The sequence below is a fragment of the Chenopodium quinoa genome, unplaced genomic scaffold (genome assembly GCF_001683475.1).
Source record: "Chenopodium quinoa cultivar QQ74 unplaced genomic scaffold, ASM168347v1, whole genome shotgun sequence".
Classification (NCBI taxonomy): domain Eukaryota; kingdom Viridiplantae; phylum Streptophyta; class Magnoliopsida; order Caryophyllales; family Amaranthaceae; genus Chenopodium; species Chenopodium quinoa.
The window spans coordinates 120,024-138,774 of NW_018743175.1; the positions used below are offsets into that span (position 1 = coordinate 120,024).

The 18,751-nt window shown below is 36.8% G+C and overlaps 2 protein-coding genes across 2 annotated transcripts; one reads left to right on the plus strand and one right to left on the minus strand.

The window, feature by feature from the left end:
* The first annotated feature begins 8,356 nt into the window (after nucleotides 1-8,356).
* On the plus strand, nucleotides 8,357-13,624 carry LOC110732260 (protein NLP6-like). Its single transcript, XM_021912175.1, has 5 exons — nucleotides 8,357-8,890; nucleotides 9,267-9,856; nucleotides 11,045-11,092; nucleotides 11,170-12,094; nucleotides 12,233-13,624. The coding sequence occupies exons 1-5, from the start codon at nucleotides 8,533-8,535 to the stop codon at nucleotides 13,321-13,323; spliced, it is 3,012 nt and encodes a 1,003-aa protein (XP_021767867.1). The 5' UTR covers nucleotides 8,357-8,532; the 3' UTR covers nucleotides 13,324-13,624.
* Nucleotides 13,625-16,206: 2,582 nt separating this feature from the next.
* Nucleotides 16,207-16,729, minus strand: LOC110732262 (histone H4). The gene has a single exon (XM_021912177.1). It carries the CDS (start codon nucleotides 16,639-16,641, stop codon nucleotides 16,330-16,332), a length of 312 nt encoding a protein of 103 aa, XP_021767869.1. The 5' UTR covers nucleotides 16,642-16,729; the 3' UTR covers nucleotides 16,207-16,329.
* Nucleotides 16,730-18,751: the final 2,022 nt, after the last annotated feature.

Sequence of the window (18,751 nt, forward strand, 5' to 3'; positions counted from 1 at the left end):
CTGATGCAGTGCTCGATTACATCCATTCAGATTGCTGGGGTCCATCTAGAGTTGAAGGTATGGGAGGTTACCACTATTTTGTGTCATTTGTTGATGACAAGTCCCGATACACATGGCTTAGGTTGCTTAAGTCAAAGGATGAGGCCTTCAAAGTTTTCAAGCAATGGAAAGCTTTGGTGGAAAATCGACAAGGAAGGAAGATCAAGAAGCTACGAACGGACAATGGGCTAGAGTTTTGCAAAGACGAGTTTAATCAGTTCTGTGCAGATGAGGGTATAGGTCGGCATCATACTGTCAGGAAGACACCACAGCAGAACGGTGTAGCAGAACGGGTTAATCAGACACTGCTAGAGAGAGTTCGATGCATGCTCTCTAATGCAGGGCTTGGGAGGAGGTACTGGAGTGAAGCTGTGTTAACAGCTTGTTATGTCATTAATAGGGGTCCTCATTCTGGAATTGATTCCAAAATTCCGTTTGAGATCTGGAGTGGTAAGCTGCCTAATTTTTCGAATTTGAAGATTTTTGGTTGTGTTGCTTATTATCATGTTATTGAGGGTAAGCTGGATCCACGAGCCAAGAAGGGGTGTTTTGTTGGGTACGGGGATGGTGTGAAGGGGTTTAGAATTTTTTCACCTTCGGAGGGTCGGGTCATTCTTAGTAGGGATGTTACTTTCGATGAAAACACCATGTATTCAATTAAAAATGCAGAGATTTCAGATTTGAGAAGGGAAGGAGACAATTTATTACAGACAGATGGGGTACTTGAGGTACATCAGTCTACCATTGCTGATTTACCTCGGGTACAATATATTGATGATGATGCTGATGTTCCAGTGCCGGGTACTCCTGAACCTGAGATTACTCCTACTCATTCTAACTCTGGGGATGAGGTGGAGCAATCTAATCAGGGGTCATCTAGTCAACCTGACACCATTCTTGAGATGCCTAAACGAGTTATCAAGAAGCCTGTTAGATTGATTGAAGAGATGGAGGGAAGAAATTGCTGTGTTGATGCGATGACAGGTTATGCATTGAGTGTAGCTGATGATGTAGAGTCATTTGAACCTGCCACATATAAACAAGCAATTAGTTGTAGTGAGTCTGCGCAATGGCTTGCCGCAATGGGTGAAGAGATGCAGTCTCTTTACAAGAACAGAGTGTGGGAACTGGTAAAGGTACCGGAAGGGAGGAAGCTTGTGGGTTGTAAATGGATTTACAAGAAGAAAGAAGGGTTGTCGGAAACTGAGCAAATACGTTTTAAGGCTAGGCTAGTTGCTAAGGGGTTCAGTCAGGTAGAAGGGGTTGACTTTGTTGAGATATTCTCACCTGTGGTTCGACATACTTCTATCCGTGTGTTATTGTCAATTGTAGCACATTTTGATCTTGAGCTGGAGCAGTTGGATGTTAAAACGGCTTTCCTTCATGGCGATTTGGAGGAGGAGATTCTGATGAAGCAGCCCGAAGGATTCGAAGTTCCTGGAAAGGAACACTATGCCTGCAGATTGCTAAAGTCATTGTATGGACTTAAGCAATCCCCCCGACAGTGGTACAAAAGGTTTGATTCTTTTATGGTTTCACAAGGTTTTGACAGGAATTCATATGATTGCTGTGTGTATCATAGTAAGCTGGATAATGGTTCCATGATTTATCTTTTGTTATATGTTGATGACATGTTGGTTGCCACAAAGAATAAATCTGATATTGCTAGATTAAAGGAGATGCTTAACTCGGAGTTTGACATGAAAGACTTGGGTGCAGCTAGGAAGATTTTGGGTATGGAGATCTACAGGGATCGGGCTAGAGGTAAGCTTTTCTTGACTCAGAAAAGCTACATTGAAAAGATTCTGTCTCGTTTTGGGATGGAAAAATCGAAGCCTATAAGTACGCCAACTACTGTTAGTTGTAAGTTGTCTTTGTCTATGTCACCTCAATCAGAGGAGGAGTTGTCTTATATGTCTAGAGTTCCATATGCAAACGCGGTTGGTTGTTTGATGTATGCTATGGTCTGTACTAGGCCGGATATTGCGCATGCTGTTAGTGTTGTAAGCAGGTTTATGGCTCGACCTGGGAGGGAACACTGGCAAGGGGTGAAAAGGATTTTTCGCTACCTGAGAGGGACAGCTGATATTGGTCTTGTGTACGGGAATGGTAGGGAATGCTTGGTCACTGGGTACAGTGATTCTGATTATGCAGCTGATGTGGATACCAGGAGGTCTGTGACTGGTTATGTGTTCACTTTGGGTGGTTCTGTGGTTAGTTGGAAGTCTACATTGCAGTCATCAGTTACGTTGTCAACTACTGAAGCTGAGTATATGGCTCTAACTTCTGCAGCTAAGGAGTCTATTTGGCTCAAAGGCCTAGTAGGTGAACTGGGTATTGCACAGGATTTTGCTACAGTGTATTGTGATAGTCTAAGTGCGATTTGCTTAGCTAAAGATCAAGTACACCATGATCGGACGAAGCACATTGATGTCAGGTATCATTTCTTACGTACTGACAAGAGGATTAAGGTGAAGAAGATTGGGACTGCTGACAACCCGGCTGATTTCTTCACTAAGCCTGTTCCGTTGAGCAAGTTTAAACATTGCTTAGACTTGCTAAATATTGATTACTACGTGATGTAGTAGGCCCTGAGGGGCGAAGTTGGGGAGCTCCTGGTGTAGGTGTGTTGGCATTAAGGTGGAGCTTGCCCGGGGCTTGTGATGCAGGTGGAGCATTATGAGTTGTTATACTTGGAGACGAGTATGTGATGGGTCTTGGTTGAAGACTTATCGGGATGTATGGCTTATGCATGAGTCCTGCATCGGGTTTGGCTTGAGATGTTTTTTCACTATGTCTTGATGGGGTCGTTTGCTGACTACGAGTTCTCGTCAAGGTGGAGATTGTTGATAAGTATATTAGGTGACTCGTACTTCGTAGCTTTGTCCGCCCGATCGGGCGGACATTGCCCGGTCTGACCGGGCGGAAGAAGAAGAGGTGCCTGGCAAATTCGTTGAAGAAGCTGCTCTCGCGCCCGACCGGGCGAGCCTTCGCCCGACCGGGCGAGCCTTCGCCCGATCGGGCAGACCTTGCCCGGTCTGACCGGGCGGTGGGGGTTGGATACGTTGAAGCATTCGTATGGAGTTTTCTTCTCGCGCCCGATCGGGCAGACCTTGCCTGGTCTGACCGGGCGGAGAAGGAAAAATACGGAACGCGGATTTTGCGGTTTTAGGTTATCTTATTTTATTATCTTTTTGCCCAAGTATCTTTTAATTAGGGATTAATATAAAACCTCCCTAATATCAGTATTAGGGTAAAGAGAGATAGAGTGAGAGCCGTTCTTGAGAAATACAAGAATCATCTTTGTAATCTTTGCAGTTTATAGTGAAATCATTCGATCTCGGTGCCCGTGGACGTAGCTATCACATCGATAGTGAACCACGTAAATTCTTGGTGTTGTTCTTATTGTTTGCATTGAATTTCTTTATTGTTTTCTTGTTTGTTTTCGACCTTTGCTTCCGCTGTCGCACAACATATACTCGACATTATTTTGTTTCTTATGTGAAATAGATTTCGATTTATTTGGTTATTATTCATACAATAATCATATACAAGCTAGACTTGTTAGCAAGAACATGAAGTATAAAGAATAATTATTTGATACTCTCGCATGAGGTAGCTATATATAGTAATTTTGTGCGTACATTATTTGAGAAAGTAGCAATTGTAAGTGTACAACGTTTGGAATTAAGTAGTTCACCATTTTATTTTTTATTTTTGTTGAGCAAAAACTATGAGTTCCAATAAAAAAAATAAGTACAGTTCTTCGTAATAAATAACAATTTTTTCAATACTTTTTTCTATTTGATCAATCACACCATATGATGCAATATTTTCAACTCCGTGTATATAATGTTTTACTTCCTCCGTTCTTTGTTACTAAATCTAGTTTGACTTTGCATTATTGACATTCTCTCCTTTAATTTGAATCATAATCATATGAGATCTTATTAGAATCATTTCCAAAAAATACTATTGAATTTCTATAATATTTACTTATTAAGAATTAATTAAATATATTATGAGTTAAATTTATCCTTAAATTTATGTATTGACAAACTTGATAAATGACACAGGTCAAGTAAAAAAGAACAGAAGACATGTGTATAATTGAATATCCCTAGATAAGCTTCATTAATTGAAGATTACTTAATAGCTAGGAATAAGATGTACGTACGCAAAATTACCTAATTTCATCTCAAATATTTTCGAAGTATAATGGACTTAAAATGAAGAAATAAAAAAAAGTCATAATATGTTAGTGAAGTGTTAGAAACTTAGAATATGTATTAAATCTTTTAGTTCCCTTCGAATGATTATCACAGGGGCCTTATTATTCAATTTTATGTTTAGGATGCATTACATGAACTCTTTTAGAGTGTAACCTAGCCACATGATTTTGTGAATTGAATTATCCTCAACATGAAGAAAACATTCATCTAGTCATGGACGTAGCTAGCTAACTCATTGTTAGTTGAATTGAACCATATGCACGTAGAATTTGTGTTTTTGTTTGTTAATTTCTTTAATCTATATTGCATCCATTATAATGTCGTAAAACCTTTTTATAATTGTTCCAAACCGATTAGAAATAGTAATTTAATACGAGTATCAGTCTAAAACTTGGACCTTTACCATTTCTATGGCCCTCCCAAAAAAATGGTGAAAAAGACAACAGAACTATAAAAACATGTGGTTTAGAAAATATGAAAATTTCGACCACGGAAATATAGGGTGCTCAGCTACATTTTATTTATTGAGATCCTATTGTAACCCATATATATGACCGTATGACTTATTCAACACTTTAAAAGGATAAATAGTGAAGGGATGAATTACTTCTTCAATTTCTACTTTTTTAATTTTTTTTTTTATGCTATTGAAATAAATTTTGGACTACAACAATAACAACATGCATGTACGGATGTACGTACGTTATATTGATATTCAAGATAGTGGTTTAGTGCCACATAAAATCATTAAAATTTAGAGAAAGGGAAAGTAGTAGAGACTATGTTCTTGTATTTCGATACTTTTAGAAATAATGTGATTGTAGTATTGACATTAGAGGTAATTAATTCCAATTGAGGGGTATTAGAAGAGGGTGACTCATAACTCATAATAATTTATAGTAAATTAGTACTCCGTAATAAACTTATAATGGGCATATGCTAATAAATTGGAAGTTTAGCTAGAGACTAATATCGAAGATTCGAAGATTTTTTTAGTATGCAGTAATTTGCTAATTAATTGAGGCAATATGAATGTAATTAATGACTTGAATAATTTGTCTAAACTTATATTAATGAATTGTATATAGGGAGTAATTAAATATATTTTTATCTGAAAACAATAAAAATAAATTTTGGATAGTCGTCACTCCCATAGTCCAATCCCAGTATTCATAATGAGATTTGTTTTTATAAAACGGCACTATTAGCGATGGGTCCATTAAATCTAAAATGCTGTTAATAAAGAGATACTGTTGGAACAACAAGTGTGTAGTGTGTGAATTTTGTGAAAAACTCAAAGTCCCACATTGGTGGGAAATGAGAGTTTTACTCTCTTTATAATATAGAGAGTGGGCTAAAGGGGTGTGGCCCTTGGGCTACCCACATTTTGTGGAGAGGGAGGACCTATATGGTAAACCATCTATCACACGCGCGCCGAACCGAACCGGGTCGGGTTTATTAAATAAACTTATTTTTTGGACAAGGCTAATTGCGTGATTAGTTCCTTGATTTTTGCTAAACGTTTTTGACTGATTACATTTGACCGTTTTTTCAAAACTGATTAATGGAGCGTTAATCATGCAAACGTTTTCACTGATTTTTTGCTAAACGTTTTGCCACGCATTAATCTTCTGTAACCGTTTTGAACGTTCAACTTATGACCGTTTTAATTGCGTGATTAGTGCCTAATTAAACAGCAGCAGTTACGTTGCAATTTTTCCTATAAAAGGCGTGTTGATTTCCTGTTTTTGACACACAAAAAAATACAGAAAGCAATCTTCTTCTCCTCTCTATTTTCCCTCACAAAAACAAAACCCTCGAGCAGTTTCTTTTCTTTTTGGGTGTTTAGTTGCCCGGTGGTTTTTGTGCAGTTCCACCGGTATAATTTCAATAGAGAAAGGCTGTTTTATCCTGGGGAACATCCGGTTTAGTACGAACTGCTTGCACCTTTTCAGGGCAGTGCCGTGAATGTTCTAAAGAAAGCGACATAGTCCGCGACTCAGTCTATTTTTCGGTAACTTTGTTCTTACTGTTTTTGTTCCCGCAGTTCCGTTTATAACAGATACTACCTAAGTAATTTTGTTTCTTTTTCTAAGTCTAATAATTTGTTCTAATTCCATTATCTCAATTCCATATATTCGAGGGGAAAGTGTACTTGCTTTTGTAGCCTTGTTTGGAAAAACAATATATTGAGGGAAAAAAAGGTCATTTCACTTATAGTGAAAGAATCATCGACACTAATTAATCAAGATATTAAAATGATAGTGACTAATGTAGTTAACCTTGTTAGTAATAGTTACTCCGTAATTTTAATTGATGTGCCAGAAAGTCATGCATCTGATGCATGTGAATATACAATACTATTGCTAATGGAAAACCATATAAGAGTTGGTAGACGACAGCATTGCTACATGATTAATTAATCAATTAAGTGCACTTTATTTATCGTGTTTACCTTTTTAATTAGATATTTATATTATTATAAGTACAATTTTAATGTCACTATGTGTAAAATAACTGTCTTCAAAATATGGGAGCTCTTTTTGTTAAGGGTGGCTGGAAAATAACATTTGGGTGCCAACTGAAAATGTAAATTAAAACAATTTCATTGAGACTACTAATAAAGCATTCGATATAAGAGTTAAGAAGATTGAGTCCCTCAACTTCTTATCAATTCAAATTGCATGGTTAAGTTATTTTTAATTGGCAATATTACACTCTTGCAATACATTTTTTCATTGTCAAAAGTGAGGATCTCACACTCTTAATAGCTTCTCTATATCTCATTAATTTTTTTTTTTAAAATCTCACAATTTACATCTTATATCATAAAATTGTACAGTCATACAAGGTTACCTCAACCACTCAAAAGAAGAAATTAATACATTGTGTGGCATAACCCGTCAATCATTAAATCATACAAAAATACCCTTAAATTTACAAAAGTTACTAGCATCTTAGTGAGCATTTGAGAAATTAGTGAAAGAAAACTTACAAGATTTAGTTGTATATGGAATTAAGTTGATAAAACTCTTCAAGACACCATTGGTTCTCTCACTCTTCAAAGCATCGATCTATGTAAATAACAAAGTCAAAGTAACTAAAGTCGCAATGAATCTTGTCCCCTAATAAATTTGCAACAATTTTGTCTCAATTTGTGATTTCGAATTTTGAATTTGATTTGCTTGATGTTCAACAATTTTTTTTTTAATTTAGGAGGATGGAAGGCATAATTACCAATGGGCAATGACAGAGCCCAACGTAAGATAACCCAGAATAAATAATAGTGTTATTCAGTTGTACATAGACTAATGGCAAAGTGGAGTTTTTTGGTAATGAGAAAGTTAGCAATATGAGAATAAAATGTAAAATCTTCTTAAAATTCAATTGATTTTACACCCGTTTTTAAAAGATGAGAGTGCTCAACTTTTATTCTTCTTATTTGTTGTGATCTCCATTTTCATAGATTAAATTTCATTATTTTAATACAAAAATCTTACCATTTTATAGCCAAAAAAAATATTTTTTAAAAAAATTCCTTATATGTAATGAAAGAAAAGGAATTCCCCAACGAGTAAAAGGAAAATGGAGAAAAGTCTTGGTTGTAGTCTTGTTAAAAATATAAAAATCAAGAATCTAGTGCACCATGCAAATACATCCATTACTAGATCATAATAAGATTTCAGAATTCCACAAATTACGTACTCGCCTTTACTATGCTTACTAAAGTACTAATAACTTAATAAATGTAATAATTCACCATTAAAAAAGACATTAGTGTAAAATAGAAGATTAGAAAATGAAGAAAATGTATATATATTCTCAATATTCAAATCAATTTGTATTTTTACATTTACATCAGTCCAAGAGAAAAATCATCCTTTTCAACCCAACAACTAGGCTGCGCACAAAAAAGAGGAGAGAGAAAATGTGGGATTCCATTTTTATGGAATCACCATCAACCTCTGAAAAGAAATATATTAATTATTCCCACCACAAAATAATAATAACAATAATACCCCATTAATTTATTTTTCTACCCAGTATTAAATTTTATAAGTTTTAACCCACATAAAAAATAAATATAAAAATCATATCTTTTTTTATTTTATTTTATTATTTTAACTATTTTGGGAGATTTATCTAATCAAAATCACATCTTCATCTGTCTCTCCTCTTCAATTGAAAGGAAGAGAATACAAGAAGAAGAAGAGGAGGAGAGAGAAAATAGTGTAAAGTTCTGAGAAGTCATTGATTGATTATGTCCGAAGCAGCAGCAGCAACAGCAACATCAGTTGAAGAAGGAAATCAGACGGCTGGGATTAAGCCATCATATCATCATCAAATTCCAAGAACTCGGGAGCTACAATCTGGTGTGACGCAGCTACACCTTGACCCTTGTTCTTCAACTTTCATGGACCTTGATTTTGGGGATCTAGATGCTTCTTGGTCGTTTGATCAGATCCCTACTTCTCCAGTTTTGATTTCTACTTCTGACCAGCCTTTTTCTCCTCTTTGGGCTTTTACCGACGGTTCTACCGCCGCCGCCGTTAACTCTTCCGACGACCGGAATCTTCCCGGAATTCGGATTCCAGCTGAGCTTGCTCGCTTTACTCCTTGTATGATGCTTCCCTCCTTTTCTTGTCTTGGAAAGTTTTGATTGGTTTGGATTGGATTGGATTGAATTGACTTTACCTTGTAATATTTGTTGGAGTTTTTCTAATAAATTTAAATGAGTTTAAAAATTTATGGGTTTTTTAACTTTTTTGGGAATTTTTTAACCTTTGACTTTATAAATTGTTCAAATTTAGGAGTGTCAATGGTGGATGAGTTTATAAGGTTACTGGGTTTAGGCCTTTGACTTCTGGGGGTTGATTGATTGCATATTTTGTAGAATCAAAGTTGAAAAGCATTGAATATTGGATAAATTTTGTAGGGTAGTTATTGAATTTTGAAATTTTTGGTTGTAATTTGTAAATTTGGTTGATTGTGTAGGTAATACAGAACCTGTGGGTGAGAATGGAGGGAATGAGGGTGGTGAGGAGGAGGATTATAAGAAGAAGATTCCGAGTCCGGGTTTAGGACATACTCCACTGGATAGCTTTGATGTATCATTTATAATCAAAGAGAGGATGACACAGGCACTTAGGCACTTCAAAGAATCAACTGAACAAAATCAGATTTTAGCTCAGATTTGGGCACCTGTAAAGAGTGGGAACCAATATGTGTTAACAACTTCAGGGCAGCCCTTTGTTCTAAGGCCTCACAGTAATGGATTGAATCAATATAGGACTGTATCTTTGATGTATATGTTCTCGATTGATGGTGAGAGCATAACGACTCTTGGGTTGCCTGGCCGTGTTTTTAGACAAAAGTTGCCAGAGTGGTCACCTAATGTTCAGTATTACACCAGCAAAGAGTATCCGAGGGTTAAACATGCCAAGCATTATAATGTTCGAGGGACGTTGGCTTTGCCTGTGCTTGAACCTTCAGGGCAGTCTTGTGTTGGTGTGCTTGAGCTCATAATGACTTCGCAGAAGATTAACTATGCTCCTGAGGTTGATAAAGTCTGCAAAGCTCTTGAGGTTAGTTTATCTTTGTTCACGAAGGCAAAAATCCTAATGTCTTCTGTCCACTTTCACTTGTTCTTTGCCACATTCTCTACTCATTTTTCTTGCTCCCTATCCTGTATTTTGATTAAGATGTCTGATTTGATTTTGGTTAAATACTGATTATGTCATTGACCATGAAAGAAATATTTTAACACATTTTGAGCCCAAATATTTGGCATTATGCTTGACTAACTTTAGTGTCTTAACTCATTGTATGCTGCATTATACACATGGGATGAGATGTTAACAATGCTTCTTCCTGTAGCCAAGGAAAAGGGAAGTCAGTAGAAGTGTGTTATGGCTGAACTATGTTGCTTCCGTGTTGGCTGATTTCAAATTTTCAACTATGATTTATTATTGAGGTTTTTCAAACCCTCAGGGGTAATGTTGGTCTGATGTTGAGGATGTATTTGAAATTTTATTATAGATTTTGTGTCGGTGTTGCAAAGAATGTAGTATGGAAACCTGTGTGCCCAAGTTCTATGGGCTTGGCAAGAAATATTCCAACACAGATATGCAGGACTTGGGAGGAAATGTCCAACAGAGCTATGTTGGAATTGGCTGTTTTCAAAGACCTCTCGATTTTATTCCCCATTGAAGTGTCCATATTTTTCTTGCCTCATATAGGGTGTATTTGACACCACTAATTTAAGTGAATCAAAAGGTGCTTGAACATAAAGCATGTCATGTTATTATGATTTTTCCAGCCACAATTCCCACAGGGATCCTCCTCCTAATTAGTTTGTGGTTTGTGCGAAGCAGATCGAGGAACTAGAGTAAGAAGGATCCTCTTAGATATGGTTTATATCTACCCTTCTTGCAATGTGTACTTATGTAGCAGAGATGGCCATTGGGCTCCTAATAGCCCTGATCTATATCTAAATAAGTGCTTTGTTTCAAAACAAGCACCATTCTATATATTCAGTGTGAGATTTAGGTCAAAATTTCTTATTTGACTAGTTAGTCCATCTGCATTAGATCATTCAAGTCAATGAATTGGAAAAGAGAAAATGGAAGGGAAGGGGTTGTAGGGATTGCTCTTCTTAAGCTGTTTTGAATTTATTTCATGTAAACAACCTCTCATATGCTTAGACTTAATACTGTCTTTTTGCTTTCAAATGTTCAACAAGGTCTAAGTTAAAGAATTCAACTCTTTTGCAGGCTGTAAATCTGAAGAGCTCAGAGATATTGGATCATCCTAATATCCAGGTAAATGATCTTGCAATGCTTAAGTTCCAGTGTCTCCATAATCTCTAAAGACTAATATGACAATGATGCATGTCCAGATCTGCAATGAAGGTCGCCAAAATGCACTTGCGGAAATCTTGGAAGTATTGACTGAGGTATGTGAAACCTATAAATTGCCCCTGGCGCAGACTTGGGTTCCATGCAGGCATAGGAGTGTTCTAGCCTATGGTGGTGGTGTGAAGAAAAGTTGTTCCAGCTTTGATGGAAGCTGTATGGGACAAGTATGCATGTCCACCACTGATGTCGCATTCTATGTTGTAGATGCTCATATGTGGGGCTTCCGAGAAGCCTGTGCCGAGCATCATCTTCAGAAAGGGCAGGGTGTTGCTGGGAGGTCATTTTCATCACATGGTTTGAGTTTTTGCCGAGATATTTCACAGTTTTGTAAAATTGAATACCCATTGGTGCACTATGCTCGTATGTTTGGGTTAACTGGCAGCTTTGCAATCTGTTTAAGGAGCAAACATACAGGAGATGATGATTATATTCTTGAATTTTTCCTCCCTCTTAGCTTAAAAGACACTACAGAGCAGCTTAAATTGCTAGGCTCCATATTGGCAACAATGAAGCAGGATCTCCAGAATCTAATGGTAGCTTCTGGAAGAACTCTGGAAGAGGAAAGGAACTATATGGAAATCATTGAAGTTTCCGCAGATGAGAATCAGGACCTACAAGTTGAATCTAATTTGTCGACTAACCCTCAATCTGGGGCTGAAACAATAAATGGTGTACCACAACCGCTAAATATCTCCCAGCCCCAACTAGTGGAACTTGATTCTAGAAATGCAGGAAAGAGTGTTGTTGGAGCTGGTCAATGCCACAATGGAATCTCTGTAGTTGAAAATAAAGAGATCAAGAAAACCTCAGAAAGAAAACGTGGAAAAGCTGAAAAACAAATTAGTTTGGAGGTTCTTCAACAGTATTTTGCTGGGAGTCTTAAAGATGCTGCAAAAAGCCTCGGAGGTTCGTCTTTTTTGCTATTTATTCATTATTTGTAAACATGGTTAAGTGTCTTATCTTAGTGGCATTTTTCTGTAAGGTTATGGTTGTTTATTTCATTTGAATAACCTGTAATTAAGTATGTTGCATTGTATTTAACAGTATGTCCAACAACAATGAAGCGTATCTGTAGGCAGCATGGCATATCACGTTGGCCATCTCGCAAGATTAATAAGGTGAATCGCTCCCTTACAAAGCTTAAGCGTGTGATTGAATCTGTCCAGGGAACTGATGGAACATTTAGCTTGACTTCCTTAGGTCAACCTACTATCCCTGTTCCTGTTGGGTCTATTAGTTGGCCTGCTGGTGTGAATGGAACTTATCAGCAACAATCACCAACCTCTAAATCTTATGATCTTCCAGATGAAAGGAGTGAGATGCCACAGCTTAGCCAAAGAGTTGACAGGCAGACCAGCGGCAGGGAATCAAGTCATGAAGAAAGAACTCATGAGCAAAACGAGCTTGTGTCTAAAGCAGGGAGTGGATCCCGAGAAGTAAGTGCAGGGACATCGACTTCTCATGGATCATGCCATGGAAGTCCTGGAATTGAAAGCAACCCACCAAATGGCCATTTCGTTCCCAACTTTCATGATCAAATAGGTAATTCTACTGGTTTAATGGGTCAACTAAATGGAGAATCACATCTGGTTTCTGGCTACTCAATGCCAGACGCCCTCCTTGCAGCACATCATCCTCGAGAAGCCTTTGGGGGCATGCCTCTTGAGGATGCAGGAAGCTCAAAGGATTTAAGAAATCTATGTCCTTCAGCCAATGATACCAATGTAGAAGAAGTCATTCCGGAACATGGGTGGACAAACCATCATTGTCCTATTCCATCTCCCAGAGTGTCTATGAGTGCTGCTGGTATGATGCCCAGATTTTTAGCTCGGCAAGATATGAATGCTGTTACCATAAAGGCCACATTTAGAGAAGATATTATCAGATTTAGGTTCTCTTTGAACTCCAATATTGTGGAGTTGAAGGAGGAGGTGGCAAAAAGGTTTAAACTCGAAGTGGGAACATTTGAGATAAAATATCTCGACGATGATCACGAGTGGGTTTTCATAGCTTGTGACTCTGACCTACAAGAGTGCTTAGATATATCAAAATCATCAGGAAGCAATATGGTGAGACTGTTGATTCAAGACGTGTCAGGTAATCCTGGAAGTTCGTGTGAAAGCTCGGGAGGATGAAAACCATTTGAACAGTTAGATACTTGCATAGATTGTAATCCATTCTTGTAGTAGTATTAGGATGGCGGGCAAGTCAGAATTTGTAGATTGGTGTATCAGTTGGTTGTTTATGCAAGCTGTATATAGTTTGCTGGTAATATTTAGGGTGAGCACAATGTGGATGTTGTTCTCTTTTGCCTTCAGTTTTGCTACATTTTTGTTCTCTGTTCATTGTAATTGTAAACAGAACATTTTCAGTTATAAGACATGGTTTTTCTGGAAAGAAAAATATTGCTTTCCACTGGTTAGTCCTGTAATTCAACCAGCCATGAATTTGACTGTTCTGTTGTATAATACTCGTACACTCGTAGTATATGGGTATGGGTGTGTGGCTTGCGTAGATATGTGGTGACGTAAAATAAAATTATAACTTTACCATTAATGGAAGAAGCATTAATTATTCTGAACTACGGAGCATTACAATATTTCTTGAATGTATGGCTAGTTAATGTTGTTGATGCTCACAACCTTGCTGCTAAAGCAAGGTGGAAGTCTTAGCTCTCTTGTATGCTTTCTAGGTTTTCGAAAAAAAAAAAAAATCATTTTAAATTTAAGTTCAAATACGCTATTTTTTTAAATGCATGCTATATTTTATTTGTATTAATCAACTTTGTCTACAGAATTGCATGAAACCCAACCAAATGATTCGGACAAAACCTCACATAACAGTTCAATTTCATAGAGTTTTTTTTGGTCTTTAATGAACCACAAGGGCGGGTGATGAGAATCAATCCCCAGGAATTGGGAGGGACGCTTTAACCAACTTAACTATCTCTCACTCTTAGTTCAATTTCGTAGAGCGCTTAGAAAGTATAAGTATATGTCTAAGCGCGACTGCATCTGAATATGATGCCATTGACAAAACTCCCAGTGCAACAACGAAAAGCGTCAAAGGGCCTAGTGTGGCATTTCCTAGCCCTGCAAATGCTCATCAACCTCTCCCATAGCTTATGAATGGTGCAGAGTGCAGACCCATGTACATTATCAAGTTATATACAAGAAATTATAAGTTCAAGCAGTTTTGTTGTGAAGGGCTGAAGGCTACTTATAACGTTATAAACAGTATTCTTGGGTTGTTTGTTATTGATTCTTAAAGTCATAATTGGAGAATGAATCAACTGCTTATATTGCTCTCTTCGTAAATTACTACATACTTTTTATTTTTCGTTAGGGTGGGCACGTTAACCTTTGGTATGTTAATGGTCAGAAGGTGCAGTTGAATTTTGACTTGATCGTTGGGGACTTCACCATATTTCTGTATAGTTGAAATTGGTATTAGCTCATATAGCGCAAGTCTACTAATCAAATTCTCCTCTAGCTTCGCGATCCTGCTCATAAACAAAATGTCAACGGAAGAAGCTCATCTCATGATCAATATGTGGTCACTTATGAGGAAGAATTGGATCCTGGTATCCTCCCGCGTTATATCTCCTTCTGGTCAGCTCTGTTTGAAGGGGGATCCGGGGCCTTGGATTAGAAATAACCCTGCATCTCATTTGTTAGTTAGATGTTTGGAATTGAATTTTGTGAATAATGATGTTGAAGGGGAGATAGCAGATTCAATTAGGGAACTGTCAAGGCTCACACACCTCTATATAGTAGAATCTTCAAGTGCCTTCCTAACGCCATCACTAGGCTTCACAACTTGCAAGTGTTGCAAATTGAATGTTGTATCAAACTGGAAGAATTGCCAGCAAATGTAAGTCTCTTAGAGAGCATTACAGGACTTCACAACTTACAAAAATTAGACCTCAGACAGTGTTACAATCTCAGAAGAATTGCCTGCTGATTTGGGTGAGTTGCTAGAATTGTTTTACATTGATATTCAAGGTACTGCCATCAAGTGCCTACCTGGTAGCATTACAAAGTTATGGAATTTGTGATTCCTATTACTCCCTTGGTCTTTCAGACTTGAAACATTGCCACATAATTTAAACGAGTCCATCATCGTAGCTGTTGCGCAGATGGAAAACCTGGAATGAACTTAGAAAAGAGATTGCTCCTTTGTCATTTCCACTTCTTGGAGGTATAGTAAGTCTTTTTTTTTATTCAAGAAAGAATTTGTCACTTATTGCAGTATTTTTCCTCCGATTTTTGTATGTACTATCAATTGAGCTTCTTTCTACTGCTGTTGTTGAAATTACAGCAGAAGCAGCTCAGAATCAGAATCAATGCAAGTGCTCATATGAGAGGATTGCTTGTCCCTCCATTGTATTTCCTTGGGGGTACCTCCAGTTAAAGGGAGACTCGGGGCCATGGATTCATCGTCACTATGATTCTCATTTGTTGGTGCGATTTCTGGACTTGGACTTATCGTGTGATACTGATCATATATCAGAGTCCATATGGGAATTGCCACAAGACTTGAATCAGTTAGTGAGCCTTAGTGTTAGAATTCACGTCCTTTCTTATGTATTCTTCTTTCTTTTTACTTGTAATTTTGCTTATGTTTAGCTTTCTAGGCTTTTCTTTAAGTTTTTCTAGGTTTAAGTAGAATTATTATGTTACTGTCAATCTAGTGTTCACTAGATTTCCACTGTAAGCTCCCTACTTTAAGACTTGTGTGTTGGTTTAAGTTTTTATAGATATTGTGTTTGCCTTATTTGAAAACATGCTCCCCAAACCCAAACCAAGAGAATCTCGAAAGACACCCAGAAAAATTAATGAACTCATCCAAATTGCTATAATAAAAAAAAAAAAAAAAAAAAAATCCAATTGAGCTAGTATAAGCAACATCCTAGTTAAACACACACCCAGAAACATCTTAAAACTGTATTCATCAAAATTTAACCCAAAAAGAAAAAAATCAATCAACTTAGCATGAATTGAAACTGAGAAAAAACATATTAAAAAAAGCCATATATTTCATATATTCGATTCGAATTTCCAATTACATCAGAAAGTAATTAAAACTTCTTCAAACTACACTTAGATCTAAACACAAACCCTAAAAACAAATCCACAAACCTAACCACCAAAACCGTAAAGAGTACGGCCCTGCCTCTTAAGAGCATAGACAACGTCCATAGCAGTAACCGTCTTACGGCGAGCATGCTCGGTGTAGGTAACAGCATCCCTGATAACATTCTCCAAAAATATCTTCAAAACACCGCGAGTTTCTTCGTAGATCAGGCCGCTGATCCTCTTAACACCGCCTCGACGAGCAAGACGGCGAATGGCAGGCTTAGTGATACCCTGAATGTTGTCCCTCAATACCTTCCTGTGCCTCTTGGCTCCTCCCTTTCCGAGCCCCTTTCCTCCCTTTCCTCTTCCTGACATTTTCTCTCTCTTCAAATTTGTTGTTTTTTCAGATTTGGTGGCTTTGTCTGGGTTTGGGTTTTGGTTTTGGTTGTGGTGGGAAAGAAAAGTGGGGAAAAGGGGATTATATAGGGAAGGGGAAAAGGGTGGTTGAATTTTTTGAAATTTTGGTTTTGGAGGGGTTTGTTCCGCGTTTGTTTTAAGTCGTTGGATGTGTTGAATCGGACCGTGTGTATGATTGATCCGTGTCGATTGTAATTTGTGCTTTTGAACCGTAGATGGTTTTTGTCTGACGGTTGGATTTTTCTAGAGATAGCATTTGCGGATTTGCCTTGGGCAACTAACGGTTTTGGGAAGCAATAATATTTTATTTTTTCAATCTTACCTGACATGGCAATTATTTTATTTTATTTTTAAATAATACTCGGGTACTGTAGCTCGTAATTTACCTTCATACTCGGGTATTGTAATTTGTGCTTGTACTCTTATATTTTTAAGCTATAAAATACTTCAAAGGTGAGCAATAGAATATTATAACTTGAAAAAACAAATAAATACTCTCATCATTTTATAATAATCGCAACACTTTGATCATTACATATGTCAATGTAAAATTTTGACCATTAATAATTGTAATTATATATTATTAAGAAGTATAAAAAGTTAATCAATGAAAATATATCTAATATATAATTTAAGAGTAAGTTAATGAGGTTTCTCCAAAACCTCAATCCTCAATTCTCATGCACTTCCCTCTTTTTTTTTTTTTTGCACTATCCTCCAAATAACTTCCAACCTTTTATTTTTTTAATAAACAAAAAATAAATCTCCAAATAACTTCCACTACAACTATTTTTATTATTTTTCCTAATGACACACATACTATTCATTTTACTCAATATAACCAAAGCCCCCCCCCCCCCACAAATTACCTATTTTAATATTATTTCAAAAAAATAAAAATACCTATTTTAATATATCAACCAATAATTTGGTTTTTAGAAACCCCAAAATTACAAGGGATCCATATATTATTGCACATTTTTTTTCCTAACTTTCCCGTATAACACTTGAAAATCAATCTTAAAATTATGTGTACTTCATTTTTAAAAAATACAACCACCATAAGATCCACTATTTTCCTTTAAAAAAATAACAATTGTTGTTGTTTTATATTTTAATAAATCACTAAATAACCACCTTTTTATTAATTCAATAATTATCAAAATCAAAATAGCACGATTTCTGTCTGGCTGGCCACACCGTGTGGCCGACTGACACACACAAAACACTAACCAGGTAACCCCTGTCGGAGTAACTTCTGACTGAGTAACCCCTACCTGATTATGTAACCCTTGACTAAGTAACTCTTGACTGAGTAACCCCTAATTGACCAAATATCCCCTGACCAATTAACCCCTGGTTGGCCAAGTAACCCCTAATTAACCGAATAGCCACTGATCGAGTAATTCCTAACAGAGTAACCCCTGACCGACCAAATAACCCCCGATCGAGTGACCCCTTACCGAGTAACCCATGACCAACTGAGTAACCCCTAAACAAATAACTCGGCCACACGGTGTGGTCAGCCACATATAAAACTTTGTGAAACAAAAAATGTATGCATCATGTTTTCTACCCATACCAATAATCTCAGTTTTTTTTTTCTTTTTTTCAAGGAATGCCAACAATTACCAACATTTCACTTTGTGTTGTTTTCCTTCGCGTATAATATAATCCGTGCATTAGCACGGGTATGCACATTAACTGATATTTCTAAACAAATTCCAATTACCTTATTATTAATCCAATAATCACCAACACAAATATATATATATATATACAATACGTTTTCTGTGCGACAAGCCACCAGTGTAGCTGCTTGAAAAGAGCAAAGTAACTCCAATAACACTCACAGAATAACCCTTATAACACTAACAGGGTTACCTCTATAACACTGAATGGATAACCCCGATAAAACTAATAAAATAACTCCTATAATAGCTGGCCACATGGTGTGCCACATATAAGAGTTAGTTACCATATAAAATTTAATATCCTGTATTTGAAATATAATTTTTGTTATTAGATTTTTTTTAATATCGTTATGTAATATATATATCTCGTGCAT

Coding starts and splice junctions, on each gene's coding strand:
- LOC110732262 (XM_021912177.1), bottom strand. CDS start 16,641: ATGTCAGGAAGAGGAAAGGGAGGAAAGGGGCTCGGAAAGGGAGGAGCC.
- LOC110732260 (XM_021912175.1), top strand. CDS start 8,533: ATGTCCGAAGCAGCAGCAGCAACAGCAACATCAGTTGAAGAAGGAAAT. Junction 8,891..9,266: donor GCTTGCTCGCTTTACTCCTT/GTATGATGCTTC, acceptor TTGATTGTGTAG/GTAATACAGAACCTGTGGGT. Junction 11,093..11,169: donor TGGATCATCCTAATATCCAG/GTAAATGATCTT, acceptor ATGCATGTCCAG/ATCTGCAATGAAGGTCGCCA.